Genomic DNA, 18415 nt, shown 5'->3' on the forward strand with positions numbered 1-18415 from the left:
TCAGATGGGATCAGGGCCTGGAGACCTTAAAGACGTCATTTAACGTAATTGCCTCTTCAGCGACCTGATCTCCAAATACAGTCCCATTCAGAGCCACTGGGGTTAGGACTTCAACGTGACTTTTGTGGGGGAACACAGTTCAGTTCAGAACAGGCACTGAGGTCAGCCGGTCACATTTAAGCCCACAGTTACTGTGCTGGTTGACCTGTAATCTTTTAAAATTAAATTTGGGACACAAATTAAAGATTTATTCCATGAGAGAATTCAAGAAAATTACAGTCTCCATTGACATGAGTTTTACTGTTAGGATTTTCCTGGGAGCTCACTTGGTGGGAGGGCATAAGGGGCATTTCATCGTTCCGCTCTGTGTCCACATGTATGCCCGCTGGAGACTCTGGGACGAGGACGGGCGAACACCAGTGAGACAGGGGACAGCTTCCGTGTGGTTGCCCTTACTGCCGTGTTAGCACAAGAGTGGTAATTTTTGTACATTAATCTTGGAACCTTCTAGAGACAGTAGGAATGGCGGTCCACGGTAAGAAATGTGCTGCTAACCGAATATTTTCTTACTTTAATGATTTCTAAGGTGGCTGCCAACTGAATGTAAAACATAAAAATTGTTTTTATTTTAACAAAAAATGTAGTAGGAGGAACCCAAAATACTTTGTGTCAGGCCTCGTTCCAGGTTATTTGTGTGGCCGCAGCCCTCGGTATTATTTTCCTACCTCGCAGATGGCCCTCGGAGGCACAGGAGGGTGGCGGTGTCCCCCGGCTGACTCAGCTGATTAAGTAGGTGGCGTTGGCGAGGAGCCGGGGCCGGGCGGTCAGGCTGTCAGCGCCCGTGTGTCCGGTCCCCTCGCCCCCGCCCCTGATGCTCCGCTGCCCGGAAACACCGCTCCTCTCAGCGGGGACTCGATACCGTTCCGTGGTTTGGGGGAGGTGTTTTGTTTGGTCTCGTCTTGTTTTTTTTAATGTTCACGATAGCAAAACAAGCAACTGTGTTAATGGCCCGCATCAATTCCCAATGATTTCCTTAAGATCAATACGAAAGCAATTTGGATAATGGTTTTGCTTCAAGTTTGAGGATCCTCGAGCGTAAGAGTTTGAGTCATCTACGTTAAAAGGTTCTGTTTTAGCTTAGGAATGATGTGGTCGTGCTATGATTTAATGAGAGCTAATGGACTTCCCGTTGCGTTGGGGCTAAGATGACAGAGCCGAGTTAAGCCCGAGCGTGTGGCCCGAAGTCGGGCACCCGGTTCATAACTAGGCCCCGCCCGCAGCCCCGTGGCCCGAGCGCCTCGGCCTCTCACGTGCCGCCTGCATGTCACCTTCCCGGTCGGTGAGGTCGGGTGCTTGCCGGCCTGAGCGGTCAGTGAGGCCCGCCGGGTGTGGTGTGTGTCACGTGCACGGACAGTGTGCTGTACGTCTTAGCTCCTGCCAGCCTGTCGATGCATATCGAGTCTGTTTCAGTGAAGAAATTCGTGTTCACTTCTCAGGGTTTCCTTTTCTGCACGGCGTTTGTGGCTGGTCTCACAAAGTCAAGGAAAGCGATGGCTGTGGATCACGGGCTCGGGAGGCAGCTGGAGGGAGCCAGCTCCCTCTCTCCTGAGCTCCGTGGCCTTGGGCAGGGCGCTCCGCTTTTCTGATCCTCATTCTCTGCGTGGGGAAAGGGGTCCCTGCCTCGTGGAGGTGCCGTAAGGGAGAAGCTGGGTTACGGGTGTCAGGTGAGATCAGTTATTTATTTACTCGTTTTTTATTTTTGGGATCAGTATTTAAAGGTATAGAACGATTTTGTTTTGTGATGTCATTTTGCTAAATATAAAACTGTCTACAGTTAGCAACTCAATAAATTCTAGAGCTCATGTTGCCCGTTTTCACCTAAAACTGTTGTAACTGCCTTTCTCTTTATTCCTGTTGTAGGTGCTGGGGATCAGAATTTATTTACTTCTATTTATCCAACGCTTTCCCAGCAGCTTCCGAGGGAACCGATGGAATGGAGAAGGTGTGGCCTGTTTGGTTTTTTTGGCTTTATCTCCCTCTTCACTTTTTAGACATTTCTGTGAGCAAGTGAGGTAGTCAAAGTTAAAGCCTAAGTTCTAAAGTGTATTGGAACGAAACTGAACATGTTACAAGATCTCTTGGCCTCACTCTTTAAGGAGTGTGTTGGCTTTGTTACCGAGACATAGGGTGGTAGAAGCAAGACTGCTCTTTTGAGTTCAGGGCCCTCTTTTATAGGAATGACGTGCGTGCTTCTTCCTGGTGGCTTAGAGTGTCTTAAAGACACAGGCATTTTGGAAACGAGACCTGCACTCTGACCCCGCACGGAAACGGAAGGTGTCGCCTTCACCTGTGCTCTCAGCAGGACCGCTCTCCTCCCTGAGCTCCTGTGCTCTTCTCTGAAGGATGAGCACGTATATGGAAAATGTTACATAAAAATCGGGGGGAAACCAGATCAGCCGTCCCGTTTTCCCTTTCCTGTGTATTGTTCATCTCATGACTTGGTCGGAGAAATGGTTGGCGTTTGAATTATCTCATTGGGAAACTTCTTTCTGCTGAGATGAGATGTATTATTTCTGGAAGATGCTTGGATTTTGACTTGCTAGTTCAGGTAATCTGCTTTTAACCGGTTGTCACGCACACTCACGTAGTCCCGGTTGTCACTGTCACTGCATTATTTCTTACTGACCAGAGTGTGTGTTCCCTGACACCATGCAGATGAATGTGGCTTTCTGGGTGTCACTCACCAGGGCTCTCTACGGGCTCTGGGCTCGTGTCTGTGTCCGCCTGTAGCATTAGAAGGAAATGTGTTACTAAATTTAAAGTAAAGGGCAGATAGAAAATGGGAGAATCGGTCACCATCTGAGGAGGCCCAGCGCCGTCCATGAGAGACGTGATTCGGCGGAGGAGGAATTCGTATCTGGAGAAGATTTCTCATGCACGTTATTTCGACATCCAGAAAGATAAAAGAGGTGTGTCCGCGAAGCAAGAAAAGGGCTTACGAGGAGACAAGGAGAAACTGTAGATTCAGCGTGTGCTCATCTCTTCGTGTTCCCGAGCCTCCCTGAGCGGGAGGAGAGGGCTGAGGAGGCGGGAGGGCGCAGGCACGTAGCCGGGCGGGGGGGATGCAGCGGAGACTCCACACCTTCCCGGGGAAGGAAGAGAGACGGGGGCCTCGGGAGAGAAGGCCGAGCCCGTGTGTCTGCAGAGGCGGCTCCCAGGGAAGCAGGTCACCGGGCCCAGGACGGTGGCGGGCGAAGGCAAGGGCGTGCTGGAAGGGGGCAGGCGGGGCGCGGGCGGGGAGCGGTCGCCCACCTCTGCGGGACAGAGGACGCCCACCTCTGCTGACGAGGCACCGCGGAGCGGGGAGAAGTGCCATGCTGGCAGCGGCCGGTCGGGATCTGAACAGGGGCAGCCACGTCGTGGCGGAGCTCAGGCCCCACCCCTGCTCCCCAGGCAGGAGAGTGGAGAATTCCTCGGGACTGGCCGATGGCCCCAGGAAAAGTCCTAGCGTGCTCCCACGCGCTCCCACGGTGCCTTCCCGATGGGAGCAGGAGGCCTTCTGAGGGCCGTGAGCCGGGGAAAGGGACTGCCGGGCTAGCTGAGGCTTGACTGTGTGGGTGGCCCTTGGGTTTATGGCTCTGCCGGAGAGCTTGGGAAGGATTAGAAATGGTGACCGTGGGCTGGGGAAATGAAGAATGCCGCGAGACCACGGGCACGTCACTGAGCCGCTGTAGCCCGAGTGTGTTGCTCAAGCGTGAGCAGTGGCACACACTTAACACTAGGGGAAGCACGCGGCAGGGGTGGCAGTCGCCCGCGAGAGGGCCGTCGGGAGGGTGCGGGGCGCGCAAGAGGACGGACGGGCAGGCGGAGCCTGGCCTGCATCTGTCACGGACGGTCGGACATCCTGTCTCAGAGCGTTCGAGGAGATACAGTGGGTTGAATTGTGGCCCCCAAAAGACAGGTCCATCTGGAAGCTGTGAGTGTGACTTTATTTGGAAGAAGGCTCTTTACTCATCTGGAGTAGCGTGGGCCCTACATCCAGTGACAGGTGTCCTGAGAAGACACAGGCACACAGGAGAAGTCCGCTGGGGGTGGAGGCAGCCGTTGGCGTGGTGGGTCTGCCAGCGGAAGACCGCCACCGTTTGCTGGAAGGGAGGAGAGACCAGAACGCAGCCTCCCCCGGAGCTTCCAGAGGAAGCCAGCACTGCCAGCACCTTGGTTTCAAACTTCTGGCCTCCTGAGATGCGAGCAAGTTAATGTTGTGTTAAGCGTCTGGGTTTGTGCTAATGTGTGAGCGCAGCTCTAGGGAGCGAGCACAGCCGGGAGGTGGAGGAGGCTGGGCCAGGCAGCCGCTTGTCAGTGTGAGAGAGAGAAAGGCTTTTGGACACCATTTGACACGTTAAAGTAGGTACATGTGGCTCTGATGAAAATTTACAGGTAATTGAGTAGATCTTGGATCTAAACTTGAAGCCGGAACTTTACTGGATGCAGTGAACAGGTGTGTGGTGGAGAGCCATCGGTGAGCCGGAGGACGGGGCTCTGTCGCCCTGCAGCTGGGGCTCGGTGCCGAGAGCACAGGTGCGGGGCCCAAGGACACGCCAAGATGCGGGGACAGCCACAGGTGTCGGAGCAGAGGCTAGAGAACCGGGGACAGGCACCACGTTCCCCGAGGCAGATGAGAAGCTTGCTGGAGCCCACTGAAAGTCCAGTGGGGTGAAAGCCGACTGGAGCAAACCAGAAGCCGTGCCGGGCAAACAGACGGACAAGGACACCAGTCTCTAACGACACTGCAAATGCAGCGGGGCAGACCGCGCTTCTCAAAGTACTCACGGAAGACACCTTTCAACCTCGAGTCTGTGTTAGTCAGACTCCGGTGTGGAACGGAAAACCTAGTCGGCGCCCCTGCCTGTGGGCCCGGCTGCCGTGGGACTGAGAAGGTTTGTCCCTCGAAGGGCTGGGAGCCAGCTGGGGCCGGGATCTGTCACTTCTGGCTGCACTAGGCCACACGTGTCTACTCCCGAGCGCCATTCAGATGTTGTGTTCGTTGCTTGCCATGACGTGGAGCCGGTTGGGAAAGAAAGAAAAACGATAGAAACGTTTTCAGACACGTGTGATCGGAAACCTTCCCACCCTGAAGGAATAAAAGGACACGTCGCAACAGGAAAGAAAACGAACCCAGAATTCGTAGGATGAAAGGCACAGCTGCCGGTAAATGAGTCAGAAAAACATTTTCTGTTTTTCTGAAGTTAAGGTGTCAGCCCTTTTAAAAATTAAAAAATCTAAAACTTTAGAAGTGGGGAAGAAGCAGAGGGAAGAAAGTACTTGATGTATTCAGGGAGAAGAGAGACATTTACTCTAGTCTTTGAAGAAAAAAATGTATGCATATTAAAAAATGAAAATGTAACAAACAGGAGGACAGAAATAGATGGTTAAGCTTTCGAACCAGCAGAGAAAAAGGATGGAAAAAGAAAATTTGATTGGTTTCCCAAAGGACAGGAAGGAAGAGTGAGCCCGCAGGTAGAAAATACACAAGGTCAGGCATCCGCATGATCATGTGAAATGTGGTTAGTTTCAGTTTATTACACGTAGACTCTTTATTGAACAAAACGTACAAAATCCAGCTGTAGGATTTCTAGGGGTGGAAAATCCAAGTGTGGAGGAAAGATACCCGTAGCATGGTGGACTTTTCACAAGCGCAGTGATCTGGCACCCATGCCCTGATAGCCTTTCTTTGGGTGTCTGCAGCCTTCCGGGGCTTCTCTGTCCCTCCTCCCTGGGGGGTGGGGGGCAGCTCTCTGCCACCAGTCGTCCTCTGTTTTGGATAATACAGGTGATCACACAAGTATGTGTGTGGCTTAAAGCTTTCATATCTTCCAACTGCGCTTTTGGGAATCTCTTTTTTTTTACAGTAACTTCTTTTTATAGTGAAACTCTTAAGGAAAAGCCGTTTTTCTCAGAAGTCTGTGTTGCAAAGAAGCCTGTGTGTGCCACTGAGTAAAAGGACAGACTTTATGGAGAGGGAGCTTTGATACGTAATTTTGAGCCTTGTTGAGATAATTTATGGAATCTTTTTGGACAGAATATTATCGCTGTAATTCAGGACTAATAGCATATGTGTACTTCCAAACTCACAGATGTGGTTACAGTTACTGTCGGATTTTTCCCTTTTCTTTCTGCTGAACATCCTTCATTTTCCTCAGTGACGTTTTAAAAATTGTTTGTAGGTCCTATGGCCGTGCTCCAAAGATGATTCACCTGGAATCCAACTTCGTTCAATTCAAAGAGGAGCTGCTACCCAAAGATGGAAACAAAGCTCTGCTCACTTTCCCCTTTCTTCATATTTATTGGACGGAATGCTGTGTAAGTATTTCTGTAGGGAGAGAATTACGAGAAAATGCCTTGGAGCAGGATTCAGAATTCACAGGTCTAGCTTTTGTTCAGGCGGCTCTACTTAATCAAATTGACTTTTCAACGTACTCTGTCTTGGTGTGCTCTCTTCTCCGTTCCTCAGCCGAATGTCTGGCTTCGTCCTTCCGTGTTTCTGCTCTGGTCCAGTGCGTCGCCCTCTTGGTCATCACCAAGTACGGTCTTCTTGTGTTTGGAGATCTTGTGAGCCCCCCGCGCCCTCGTGGCCTCTAGGTATTGTTAATATTGACTCCGAGCTTCCTTTTCCAAACTCCCCATGTTCACTCTCAGGTGGTTACTTGACTTCGTAATCCTTGTTGGTCTCCCCTGCTGGTTTGTAGGCTTTCTGAGGGCAGGGGATGGCCCTGCTTCCCCACCGCCGTGGTGCCCGTACAGCGGGCGCTCCACGACTACCCGAGTGACGCTCGACGTCACGGCCCTTACGTGTACTTGGCAATCGTGTGTGTATGAGCCCAGAAGGAAGCTCGTCACTCTTGACAGAACTCTTGTGCCCTGAACTGAGAGGACACCCTGTGGGTCATTTCTTCCTGTCTGTTTCGGCTCTAATAAAACAAGCATTTCATGATAAATAGCACACATAGGTCATTCCACGTTGTGACAGTTTCACCTGAACGTGAGCACGCAGAGGTAGCATTTTGTAATTATAATAAGAAAGGACTAGAAGCTTATGCCTGGACCCTTTTGCCTTTGCTGATTTTGCTTTGTAGCCTTTCCCAGTGGAGACAGTCGTGCAGGGTGGGCTTATACCTCCAGCAGTGAGCATGACGTCCCGTGGGAGATGTCCACCGGGGAGCTTGTCAGAGATCAGCGCCCAGGGCTTTTTTTGGGGTCTGGGCACGTGGGCACCCTCTACCTGCCTCGTACCAAAACTCTAGGCTCCCAGAGGGCAAACAGGTGTTCAGCACAGGCCATATTTGTCCATAGAGCCCGGGCCCCGTGAGGCCCTCCTGTCACGTGGTGGTGGGAACCATCCCACGATCCGTGTTCCCAGGCCTCAGCCAAGGGCCCACCCTGTGAGCAGGCCCACGGACGGCCGTGCCGGGCCCGCGGTGCTAACTGCCCCTTCTCTCCACGCCTGCGCGGTGGCAAGTTTCTCCATGCTGTAGTTAGTGTTTTCCCCTGCCACTGATAAGCTATGTCTGGGGGGCCACGGAGACCACCGGATTATCTTGCCCCTCGTCCGGCTCTCCCGCTTAGGTTGAGCACCCAACAATAATTCTTCTGAACTGGTCTTCCTTGGGGCCACAAACACATTCTGCCGAACGGATCAGCCGGTGCTCCACTCCAGGAAAGAGCCTGCGTGGACCTCTGTCTCATAAGATGTTGTCATCAGGTATCCTTGCTTATCTTGCTGCTCAGGTCGTCCCAGATTTGGCCAGGGAGGGTCACTGTAGGCTGGCCCCGTGTTCTTTTCAGGGACGTGTCTTGAACTTTCCAGCACAGCAAGGTATCCTTGCTGAAGGCTCTCCTGCCTTCGCTGTCCTTGTCCTGGAATCAGCCATTTCTTTGCAGAGCGAGCCCTCAGGCCTCTGGCAGTGAGGGCGTGTCGGTGCCTGTGGCCCTTGGGCGGACAGAGCTAGGAAAGCGTGTGTCTGAGGGACCGTGGGCTGACACCCGTGCCTCCGATTTGAGCCTCACCCGCGGGGCTCTTTGTTGCCGAGTCCCATGCCGTGTTTGCATCTCCCGTGGCTCTGGACAGCATCACCACGGTTGACACGTGCAGACACAGTCTCAGCATCACTGTACCTGCGCGACAGCTAGAAACACAGCTGCCGAGGCGTCCGTGACTATTCGCGGGCGGCTAACGGGTTCACGGCGTGTCTTCCTGCCTGGCCGGCAGACCAGGTGCCCGGACGTCTGACCCCGAGCGAGGGGCGTCTTTCTGCTTGTGTAAGTCCACTTTTGTGTCTTTGGAAGTGCTTTGTACTTTTCTCCATTGTAGATTTTAATTGTTTCTTGTCAGATTTCTAAGATTTTCCTTTTTTTTTTGCTAATGTAAGTGGGGTTTTCTCCCTCATTGTATCTTCTAGTTGGTTTGTTTTGTGTATATGAGGGCTGTTGATTTTTTTCAACAAGGTTGATGTTAACCTTGATTTCTCTTATTGTTTGAGTTAGTTTTGTTGCTGATTCTCTAGGGCCCAAAGTCTGGGGCTTTTCCACATATCCTATCATGTCGTCTTCTCTTTCTCGGTTCTTATGCCTCGGGTTCGTTTTGTCTGTCTGGACCCGTTGTTAAGGAGTAGTGGAGGTCGTGGGCATCGTCGCCTGGTTCCTGACCTCAGTGGGCTGCCTGCGGTGTGTGCCCAGTAAGGAGGGAGCTGGCCCCACGACTCACGCAAACTTCCACGAGCACGTGAAGGGGCTTCCATCCGCTCCTGTTTTCCCAAGGATCTTCATTAGGAATACATCTCGAATTTTGGTAAAGGCTTTTTCAGACTCCATGGAGACAGTCGTATGGGTTTTTTCCTCTTAAATTCATGGATGTGTTGAATTGTATTCATGGATTTCCTATTCTTGAGCTGTACTTGCATTCCTGGTATAAATAACGCTTGGTCAAAGTATTGTTTTCTTAATGTGGTAGTAGTGTCTGTTCATTCAGGGTTTTTTGCGTCTGTGGTCACAAGTGATTGGTCTATAACTTCTTTGGTGCTATCTTTATCAGGTTTAGGTGGCAATACTGCACTTGCTTTGTAAATATAATTTGGAAGTTTTCATTTATTGTCTATTTGTGAGACAATTTATGTGGCTCTGGGACTGTCTAGTCTCTCAGGTTTGGTGGAGTTCTCCCTTGACACCTTCTGGACCTGGCGCTTTCCTGTGGGATCGCTCTTTGATCGCTTTCTCTATCCCTTTTGTGGAAACGGGTCTGTTTCAGTCGCTTGTCAGTTTTGGTAAACTACCTTTTCCTTAGAAATTCTGCATTTCAATTAAGTTATAAAGTTTAATTTCATTGGGGTGCGCCAAGTGGTCTTTTTTGGCTCTAAAATATGCTCTGTGGCGGGGTGCCTGGGTGGCTCAGTCGGTTGAGCGTCCGACTTGGGCTAATGTCACGATCTCACGGTTTGTGGGTTTGAGCCCCGCGTCGGGCTCGCCGCTGTCAGTCTGTCAGTGCAGAGCCTGCCTCGCACCCTCTGTCCCCTTCTCTCTGCCCCTTCCCCACTTGCACTTTCCCAAAAATAAATAAATACTAAAAAAAAAAAAAAAAGAAAAAAAAGAAAAAGAAGAAAATACGTTCTGTGGCAATAGTTATTTCCCCATTGTTATTTCTTTGTATATTTGTACTTTCTCCCTTTCTTCCTTGATTAAATTAGCCATTAGTTTGTAGTTTGATGATTCCTTCTACCCAGAGAGGCAGGGTTTTATTTTCTGATACACTATTCATATGTTTGCTACTTTATTAATTTCTGCTTTCATTTTTATTATTTCCTTCCTTTTGCTTTCTTATGGTTTACTTTGTTCTTTTTCTAGGTTTTGGTTTTCTTTTTTGGGGGGCTAGTTGGGGACACATTTATTTTCATTTTAAATATAAACAATACAGGTCTTTAAAGATAGGAATTTCAATCCCAGTATTCAGTAATTTTTCAGAAATTCTCTGTTTTGTTTGTATTGCCTCTCTTACCTCATAGTTTAACATGAAGTTTTCTTATTTCCAGAAAGAAATTCTTTAAAATGTTTACTTTAAAACTTCTGATTTTATTGCATGGTGATTAGGGTGTTGTTTATAATATTTCTGCTTTATGAAACTTATTTTTTCTCTGTGACCTAATAGTTTTTGTGGGTATTCTGTGTGTGTCTGAGAATGTATTTTCACTTTTTTAATTTTTATGTTTTAATTTTTTAAGTTTTTTATGTTTCTTTATTTTGAGAGAGCGGGAGAGAGAGAAAGAGGGGGGCAAAGAGGGGTAGAGAGAGGCGGAGAGAGAGAATCCCAAGCAGGCTCCACACTGCCAGCACAGAGCCCCATGAGGGGCTTGAACTCACGAACCGTGAGATCCTGACGGAGTTGAAATCAGAGGCTTGACTGACTGAGCCCCCCTCAGGCACCCCTCTCTGCTTTTTCGGTTGTAACGTTAAATGTAGATCCGTAAGAGCTGCCTTACCGATTTGCTGTTTGTGTCATTTATATTTCAATGTTTTGTCCACTCACCCTGCCTCAGCGGACAGCGGTAGGTCGAAGTCTTCTATTGTTGGTATGTGTCTGTGGCATCTGCAGTTTCTGTTTTGCGTCGACGGGTCACGTATCACTTAGTGCATAGGTTCGTGGCTATTACAGTTTTTATGGAGTGAAATCTGTCATTTTAAAAAGTGGTTTCTGAGTAGAGCATATCATGTTTAGGAAGGCCTTGTCTGTCTGAAGATGATAAGTGGTTCTCTCCTATGTTTCCTTGTAAGAATTCTATTTATTTATTTATTTGTTATTATTTTTTAATGTTTTTATTTATTTTTGAGACAGAGAGAGACAGAGCACGAGCAGGTGAGGGGCAGAGAGAGAGGGAGACACAGGATCCGAAGCAGCTTCAGGCTCCGAGCTGTCAGCACAGAGCCCGACGCGGGGCTCGAACTCACAGACCGTGAGATCATGACCCGAGCTGAAGCCGGACGCTCAACCGACTGAGCCCCCCAGGCGCCCCATCTTGTAATAATTTTATAATTTGTGTTTTATCCTTGGATCTGTATAGCTTCAAGGTATTTTTGTGAGTGGCGGGAGCTGTGGGGGTGTAGGGTCTAATTTTACAGTCTTAAGTGGGTAGCAGATTGGTCTACCGTCGTTTTTTAATGGTCTGTCTCTTTTCCCGTTACTGAAAATGTCACCTTTGTTTGAAACCAGCATCATGTATGCACAGTATTCTGGACATTTCAGTTCTGTTAACTCCTGTCTATTCTGTGCCAGGACCAGACTTGTAATAATTCTATTTTTGTATGTATTGATATGGGTTCTTTTAAGAGAAATGCCCTTGCTAGTGTACAAAACTTATCTTCCAAAAGTGACTGTATCCACCTACTCCATCGTCCCCCATGCTCTTCTCCACATGGCAGTGACTTTCTTCCATCGAGAGGAAAAATGGTCGTGTTTCCTCTAGTTGAATCTGAATGGGCATCTGACTGGCAGGAGGGACACTGTGACTTTTTTTTAAATATATATTTTAAAAAATTTTTATTTTGAGAGAGAGAGATAGCAAGCGGGGGAGGGGCAGAGAGACAGAGAGACAGAACCCCAAGCCGCTTCTGTGCTGCCAGCGCACAGCCCGATGCGGGGCTCAAACTCAGGAACTGTGAGCCAAAGTCAAGAATCGGATGCTTAATTGATTGAGCCACCCAGATACCCCGACACTGTGACTTTTGAGACTAAGTCAGAAAAGGTAATACATCTTCTGTGGTGTCCTCTTGGGTGCTTGCTCTCAGAGCCCAGCCACCGTTCTTTGTTTTATAAATTGTTTTAAATAAGTTTATTTATTTATTCTGAGAGAGACAGAAACAATGCAAGCAGGAGAGGGGCAGAGAACGAGGGAGAGAGAATCCCAAGCAGGCTCTGCCAGATACAGGGCTCAAACCCACGAAACCGCGAGATCATGACCTGAGCTGAAACCAAGAGTTGGATGCTCAACTGACTGAGCTCCCCAGGTGCTCCCCCAGCCACCATTCCATGAGGAAGTCAGGTGTCCCCGCGGGAAGGCCACCTGGGGAGCGTCGGTCCCTGCACTCCGGCAATGATCGCCTTCTCGTTGCCTTGTCCGCAGCCTGCAGGCGCCACAGGGGGGGCAGAGGAGCTGGGTGCCCCATGCTGTGTAGACTGTAGATGTGTGAGCAGAGAGAGGGGATGGGTCGCCTTGTAGCAGTTTGTCACAAAGCCACGCAGAACAGGAGGAGAGGTCGAAAAGAAAAGGAAAGAGCAGAGGGGTTTGGTTGGGATCGCCTTGAGTAAATTCGGGTTGATTGGGGAAGAATTTTAGTAATCACAAAGCTTCCCATCTGGGAATGTGGTTTTATTCTCCATTGTCTCTGCCCTTTTTTTACGCCCTCAGTCATGTGTTCTGATGTTTTCCCTAATTCTTGCATTTTTATTGCTAAAGTTTTCGTAGACGTTATGAATGAGGGGTTTTTTTTCCCTCTTAAAATTACATTTCCTAGTAGGGAGCCCGTGTTTTGCGGTTGTTTTGCATTAGTTTTATTATCTATTAAGGAAGTTTTCTGGAGCAAGTTGATCATAATTGGAATTTTAGGATGAAGAGAGAAACTCCCGTGTTGTTGTAGCAGTCACTTTCCGGTTCGTGGTGCAGACCCTGGGCATCCCCTCCTTCCTGCCAGTGTGCGCCTGCACCTGCCTGCTGGTCCCTGCTGTCCCTGCCGTCCTCCAGGCTGGTTGTTACTGGTTTTGCCTTATACCCTTACATTGTAGAGATGAGTCTCTCTTTGAGTTACCACTTCTGGTGCCTGCCCCCCTTTCTGGCGCACAGGGGAGAGTCCTTCCAGTTTCTGCAGATCTGAGCAAGTCTTTATGTTTGCAGAATATTTTACTGGATGTACAATTCTGCTCTGACAGCCGCTGTGTTTCGATTTACATTGTGACCCATGAGGAGGAGTCTTTGCTACTTTCACATAAACTTTTTTTTTTTTTTTTTTTTCCCTTCTGCAGTTTGAGATTTTTTTTTCTCTTCATGGGTGTTAAACCTTGTGTGATATGCCCTGGTGTGCTTTTCTTCATGTTTCTTGTGCGTGGATTTTTTTTAGGCTTTGTGGGTCTGTAATTTTAATTTAAATTTGGAACATTTCTGGTCGTTACTGTAGTTACTTGTTCTGTTCCTGCCTCTCGTCTCCTCTGGGGACCCCAGTCACTCACATATTGGCCCCTGGAAGCCCTACTGCTCAGGGACACTGTGCTGATGGCTTTGCAGTGTTTCTCTTTGTCTCATTTGGATGGTTTCTGCTTCTGTGTGTTCAAGTTAACTAATTGTTCAGTCTGTGGTATCTAATCTGCTCGTAACCCCCCACTCAGGGTATTTTGCAGTTCAGACGCCGTGGTTTTCAGCTCTAGAAGATCCTTAGGGGTCTTTGCCTTTTTCAACAATTATCTTCCATGTTAAGCGGAAGCTTAACATCGGTTTTTTCTTTGCTTTCTTGAACACACTGGATATGGCCGCAGTAAGGGTTCTCATGGTTTTGTCTGCTAATTCTCTTACGTGTGTCATTGCCACATCCATTCTGTTGGTTGATGTTTCTACTTGTCATGGATCATATATTCTTACTTCTTTGCCTGCTTGGCAATTTTTTATGGGATTCCAGACATCGTGAGTCTTTCATTTTTGGAATTCTAGACATTTTCTTCAGCTTTGCGTAATTAAGTTACTTCAGATCCTTTTAGCTATTGCTTTCATGATTTGGGGGTCTGAAACAGCGGTCAGCCTGAGACTAATTCCTCCTTCCTTCCTCAGTTCTCCTCCCAATGCCCTGCGGATTCGGAGGTTTCCAGCGTGGTCTGTGGGAGTAGGCCCTGATCCCAGGCCCTGTGGGTGTTGGGTCCCGTCTGGATGGGTCTCTCCTGGCTTTGGGTAGTTTGTACACTCCTCTGCTGGTCAGCCCCTCTGAGCGCTCTCTCCAGGGGCCCCCTGACCTCTGACCTGTGACATCACGGCCTTTGCGTCCGGGGCCCTGTGTTTGCGCCGCGCGGGGCGCCTGGGAGCTCCGAGCACTCGGCTGGCCCGCTGCACGGCTCGCCTCCCGTGTCTCCCTCTCTGTGTTTTGGTTGTTTCCGGTGGTTGGGTCGGTCTGCCCCCTGCCACTTCACCGTGTCTGGAGGCAGCTGTCCTGCTTATCGGTTGAGGTCCCGTCTGCACCCGTTGACTTCGAATTGGGGAGTGTAATCTGTTACTGTTAGTATCACTTTGAGTGCTCACGTTGTCCCAGATTTGGCCTCTGTGACCTTTTGACATGTCCCTGTTCTCGGAGCTCTCCCTAACACAAGACGTGCCAAGGTCAGCTCGTCCCTTCCCTGCCTAAGCCCCGGGGTCAGCTGCTTCTCCAGGGAGCACTGGTTCCTTCTAGTGGGAAATGGTATTTAGAGACCAAGCCCTGGACTAGACGTGCCCTTTGCTCTGGAGCACGTATGTGTGCACAGGCGTGGCTGCCCCCACACACATGTACACACGCATGTTCCGATTGCAGTCCTGGTGCCTTTCCTTTCCACGTTTGCGACTTCCTTCTCCGAGAAGCCAGGCACTCCTTGTCGTGCGTATGTCTGCTTACTCGAATAATCGCGGTCACTGAGCATTCTCTCACTGCTGTCCTGCTCCTCTCCCCCCACAGGTGCCCTCTCCCTGCCCTGGGGCTGACGCTCCCCACAGGACCGCTTCCCTCCTCACCTCAGCTGACCCACAACACCCAGATGAGGTCACCCCAACAGGGAGGCCCTCTTTGCCGTCCGGGCCTCTGACACCTCAGCCAGCCCCCAAGCCTTCATCGTCTCTCTTGGGGTGTCACATCTTGCACTCTGATACCCTTCTTGCCCTGCATGGCTCTGGTTCCCCGGGTGGGGCCACTCTGCACCCTCCCTGCCAGTGGCTTCTTCCTGTATTGGCTTTGCTTTCTGGAGACACCCTTCACCTCATTGGCTCAGCCTGGGCTCTTCTGAACGGTCACCGGGTCTTTTTAGTAATGTGCGGGGTTTGCTCACTGTTGGAAGCCATGGCCCAGATTATCCACTGCTCATCTCCCCCAGAACTTTGGGGGACTCCGCCCTGCCTGTTGCTCTGCGAGGTCTCTGTCCCAAGCACAGTGTCCCGAGAGGGGATGCTGGTGTCCCCTCAGGGGGTGTGGCAGCCCCTCCCGGGTTTGTAGACCTGGGAGCCAGGGCTGGGCTGGGCAGAGGGTGCCTGGTCCCAGCCCTGTGGCGGCGGCCTATTTCAAAGCGGTCGGGGTGTCTGTGGCCTTTGGTTTCACTCTGCAGGTGTGATGCACTTAGGCCCCTGGCCTGGCAGAGCACCAGCAGCATGGAGTGGGAGCATCCAGTCCGGGAGCTGCCCTTCTGTGGAGGCTGCGGCGTAGGAACGCCTTCCAGGGCACGTGGAGTCTCAGAAAACCGGTCTTTGCGGGATGGCTTTCCTGTTAATTTTTCAGCAAAAGATCTTTCCAGATTGTATTTGTATGTAATGTAAACTGAGGATACGGAGGTTTTAAAAATCAGACTAAAAATTATAAGTACCGATTTCTGGAACTTTTCACTTACTGATTAAACCAAAGGAGGGGCTGGGTGCAGAATTTGAGGTTTCTTGTTCATGGCTCGTTCCCTTTAGCATATTCAAGAGAGACTAAAAAATCCAGAGAAAGTATGGGCAGGATAACAAAGAATCTTTCTATTAAAAAAGGGGAAAATCTATGTATTTATAAATAATAGCTAAAAATTACAGTTTGTCCGATTTGGAAGTGAAGCATGTTGGTTTTAGATTTTTCACTCTGAATTTGCCAAGTGGATTTATGGAGCATAAGGGCAATTATAGACCATTGCTGATAGCAAGTAAACTTTCTGTGTCTCCGCCTGTCTGTGGAGGGGCTGAGGCCGGCCCGTGGGCTTTCTGTGCAGGCCGGCGTGTGCATCTCTGAGTGCATCTCAGTGTTGACTTTTTAGGAGCAGGACGGCTCCCCTGTTGGTCCTCGTGAATTGGAATGGCTTTCAGGAAGCCCTAGGTTGTCCTTTTCCCCTGGGTTTGCATCTGAGGCTGCCTCGCCCCCATGTGGCCTGCAAGTGGCATTGGCTTTCGAGGGGTTCCGGGCGCCGGCAGAGGGCCAAGGGGCTACGGAGGAGGCACCCGGAGGGGCCCGGGCATCCGGCTTCCTGCAGGTGCACGGCCTCTGGCCTGCAGGTCCCAAGCCGGGTGGTGGTGGGGGGCGCTTAGCCCCACTGACATGGCACTTGCCAGGATGGGACTAATCACGTAGTTGGTGTGCACGGGGCCTTTGGCATAGCAGACCTGAGTTTTGTTTTTTTTTTAATTTTTTTTTTTTTTTAATGTTTATTTTTGAGACAGAGCATGAGCAGGGGAGGGGCAGAGAGAGAGGGAGGCACAGAAGCTGAAGCAGGCTCCAGGCTCTGAGCTGTCAGCACAGAGCCCGACGCGGGGCTCGAACTCACAGACCGTGAGATCATGACCTGAGCCGAAGTTGGACGCTTAACTGAATGAGCCACCCAGGCGCCCCAGACCTGAGTTTTAAAGTCCCAACTTACCCAGTGGACTGTGTTGCCTTGGGCAGCTTACTAGGCTCTCTCTCTCGGTCTCTTCCTCTGTGACACTGGAACCATCTTCCCTCGGCGTCCCTGGGCCTGCCCAGAGCACCCACAGGCGCCAGGCTCTGCGTGGAGGGCCCCATCGCGAAGCTATAAAGCGCGGTGGCCAATGTGTTCTCTGTTAGTACACACGTGTTGCTGTTAAATTAAAGGGCGTTGATTAACTTTCCTTCACGGTGACTTATTTATTTTTAGGATACCGAAGTGTATAAAGCTACGGTAAAAGACGACCTTACCAAATGGCAGAATGTTCTGAAAGCTCATAGCTCTGTGGACTGGCTCATAGTGGTAGTTGAAAATGATGCCAAGAAAAAAAACAAAACCAACATCCTTCCCCGAACTTCTATTGTGGACAAAATAAGAAATGATTTTTGTAATAAACAGAGTGACAGGTAAGTGGATCTTTAATTTTACCTCATTGGCAGACCCCTGGGTGATAGAGATGGCTGGTTTCTGCGTAGGGGTACTTCCTCAGCGAGTGCACGGGGCGCCTGACACGTCAGCACGTGGGGGTGCTGCACACCGGGTCCCCGCTCATGGAGCTCCCGGTCTGCTGGGTGAAACACGGGCAGCTGTAACCCCCGGCGTGCTGCCCGGTGACCGCGGCGGGAGAGACCGCACAGCGGCTTCCCTTTGAGGATCCGTGGCGCGTGTTGGTGTGGCCAGGGCTTGGGGACACCTTCTGTCCTTGTGTACGGGAGGGCCCCTTAAGCCTGTGGTGCGTGTGTTTACCTTCACACCTGTTCGGAGTTCCTAAGAACCAAAATTCTGAAATGCCGACTGTATCTTTAGAATCTTCAAAAGCGAACCACGAGACCGCGGCGGCCGCTGTGTCGCGTGGACTTCCCTTCCCCGTGCTCGGCTCTGTCCGGCCCTGTTCTGGCTGCTGGGGGTCACTTCCCTCTCGGCGGTGCCACGGCCCCGCCGGGCAGGCTGGCGGACTTCCTGGTGCCTGCTCGACGGTGTGGTCTCACGGCCGGGCGGGCCGGGCGTTGCTTTGCGCCTGCGTCGCCACACCTGTGGTCGCCCCGGTGGCAGGTGCTCAGAGTGGAGCAGGGGGCCGGGCTACGGAGCGAGGGGAGGAGCCCGGGCGGAAACCCCGGGCCCGTGGCCGGAGTAGCGACCGACACTGCCACGCGCTCTTAGAATTCCGTGACCGCGTCCGGTGTCGGGGCCCCCCGGTGGATCGACGGTTCTCCAGGGGAAGGAGCCTCTGTGGGCGTCCTTTTTATGTTCCCCACAGTTGTGGGCGCTGAGTGATGTTCAGACTCGTTTTGCTTACAGTTTGAGATAAACGTTAGATTGTCGAGCTCACGGTTTCTCTTAGAGAAATTTTGTGCCATCTGGACTTGGGGGATTTTTTCCTACGGTCTGTTATTCCTGAGTCAGTTGTCCCAAAGGAATCGGCTTAGCATGTCGCAAGACCCCAGAACTGAGGACCCGTTCCCTGTGTGGTTTGGCTGTGCGGGCTCGCTTGCTCTGGAAAGGGGAGCCGGCTGCCGGGAGGCTGGCAGGGAGCCCAGCTCTGGGCCCCGTCGGGGGGAGGGACGGGAAGCAGGGTGTGGGGCCGCGGAGCCGGGGGGCTCACCGGCGGCCAGGCCACACGGCCTTCCGGTCATGTCTCTTTGGGATTTTATTAAGAACATAAATTGGTAGCAATGGGGCAGATTGGTCTAAGCCTGTGAGATGTTCGAATTCTGTAATTTTTTCAAA

The 18415-nt window shown here is 50.8% G+C and overlaps 1 protein-coding gene across 4 annotated transcripts in view; it reads left to right on the top strand.

Moving 5' to 3' along the window:
* The window catches only part of TRAPPC10 (trafficking protein particle complex subunit 10), an 87756-nt gene that overhangs the window by 17428 nt on the left and 51913 nt on the right, over positions 1–18415 (top strand). For 2 of the 4 annotated variants that reach the window (XM_086676098.1, XM_086676097.1), the window contains exons 2-4: positions 1921–2002; positions 6225–6360; positions 16898–17094. In XM_086676098.1, coding sequence (XP_086532224.1) covers positions 1921–2002; positions 6225–6360; positions 16898–17094 — 415 coding nt within the window. Of the gene's footprint in view, positions 1–1037; positions 1725–1920; positions 2003–6224; positions 6361–16897; positions 17095–18415 lie in introns of those variants that run through there. The other 2 variants (XM_086676099.1, XM_086676100.1) reach the window with 2 other exon arrangements.

Source organism: Puma concolor, chromosome C2 (genome assembly GCF_028749965.1).
Source record: "Puma concolor isolate L17-30 chromosome C2, mPumCon1.1.hap2, whole genome shotgun sequence".
Lineage (NCBI taxonomy): Eukaryota > Metazoa > Chordata > Mammalia > Carnivora > Felidae > Puma > Puma concolor.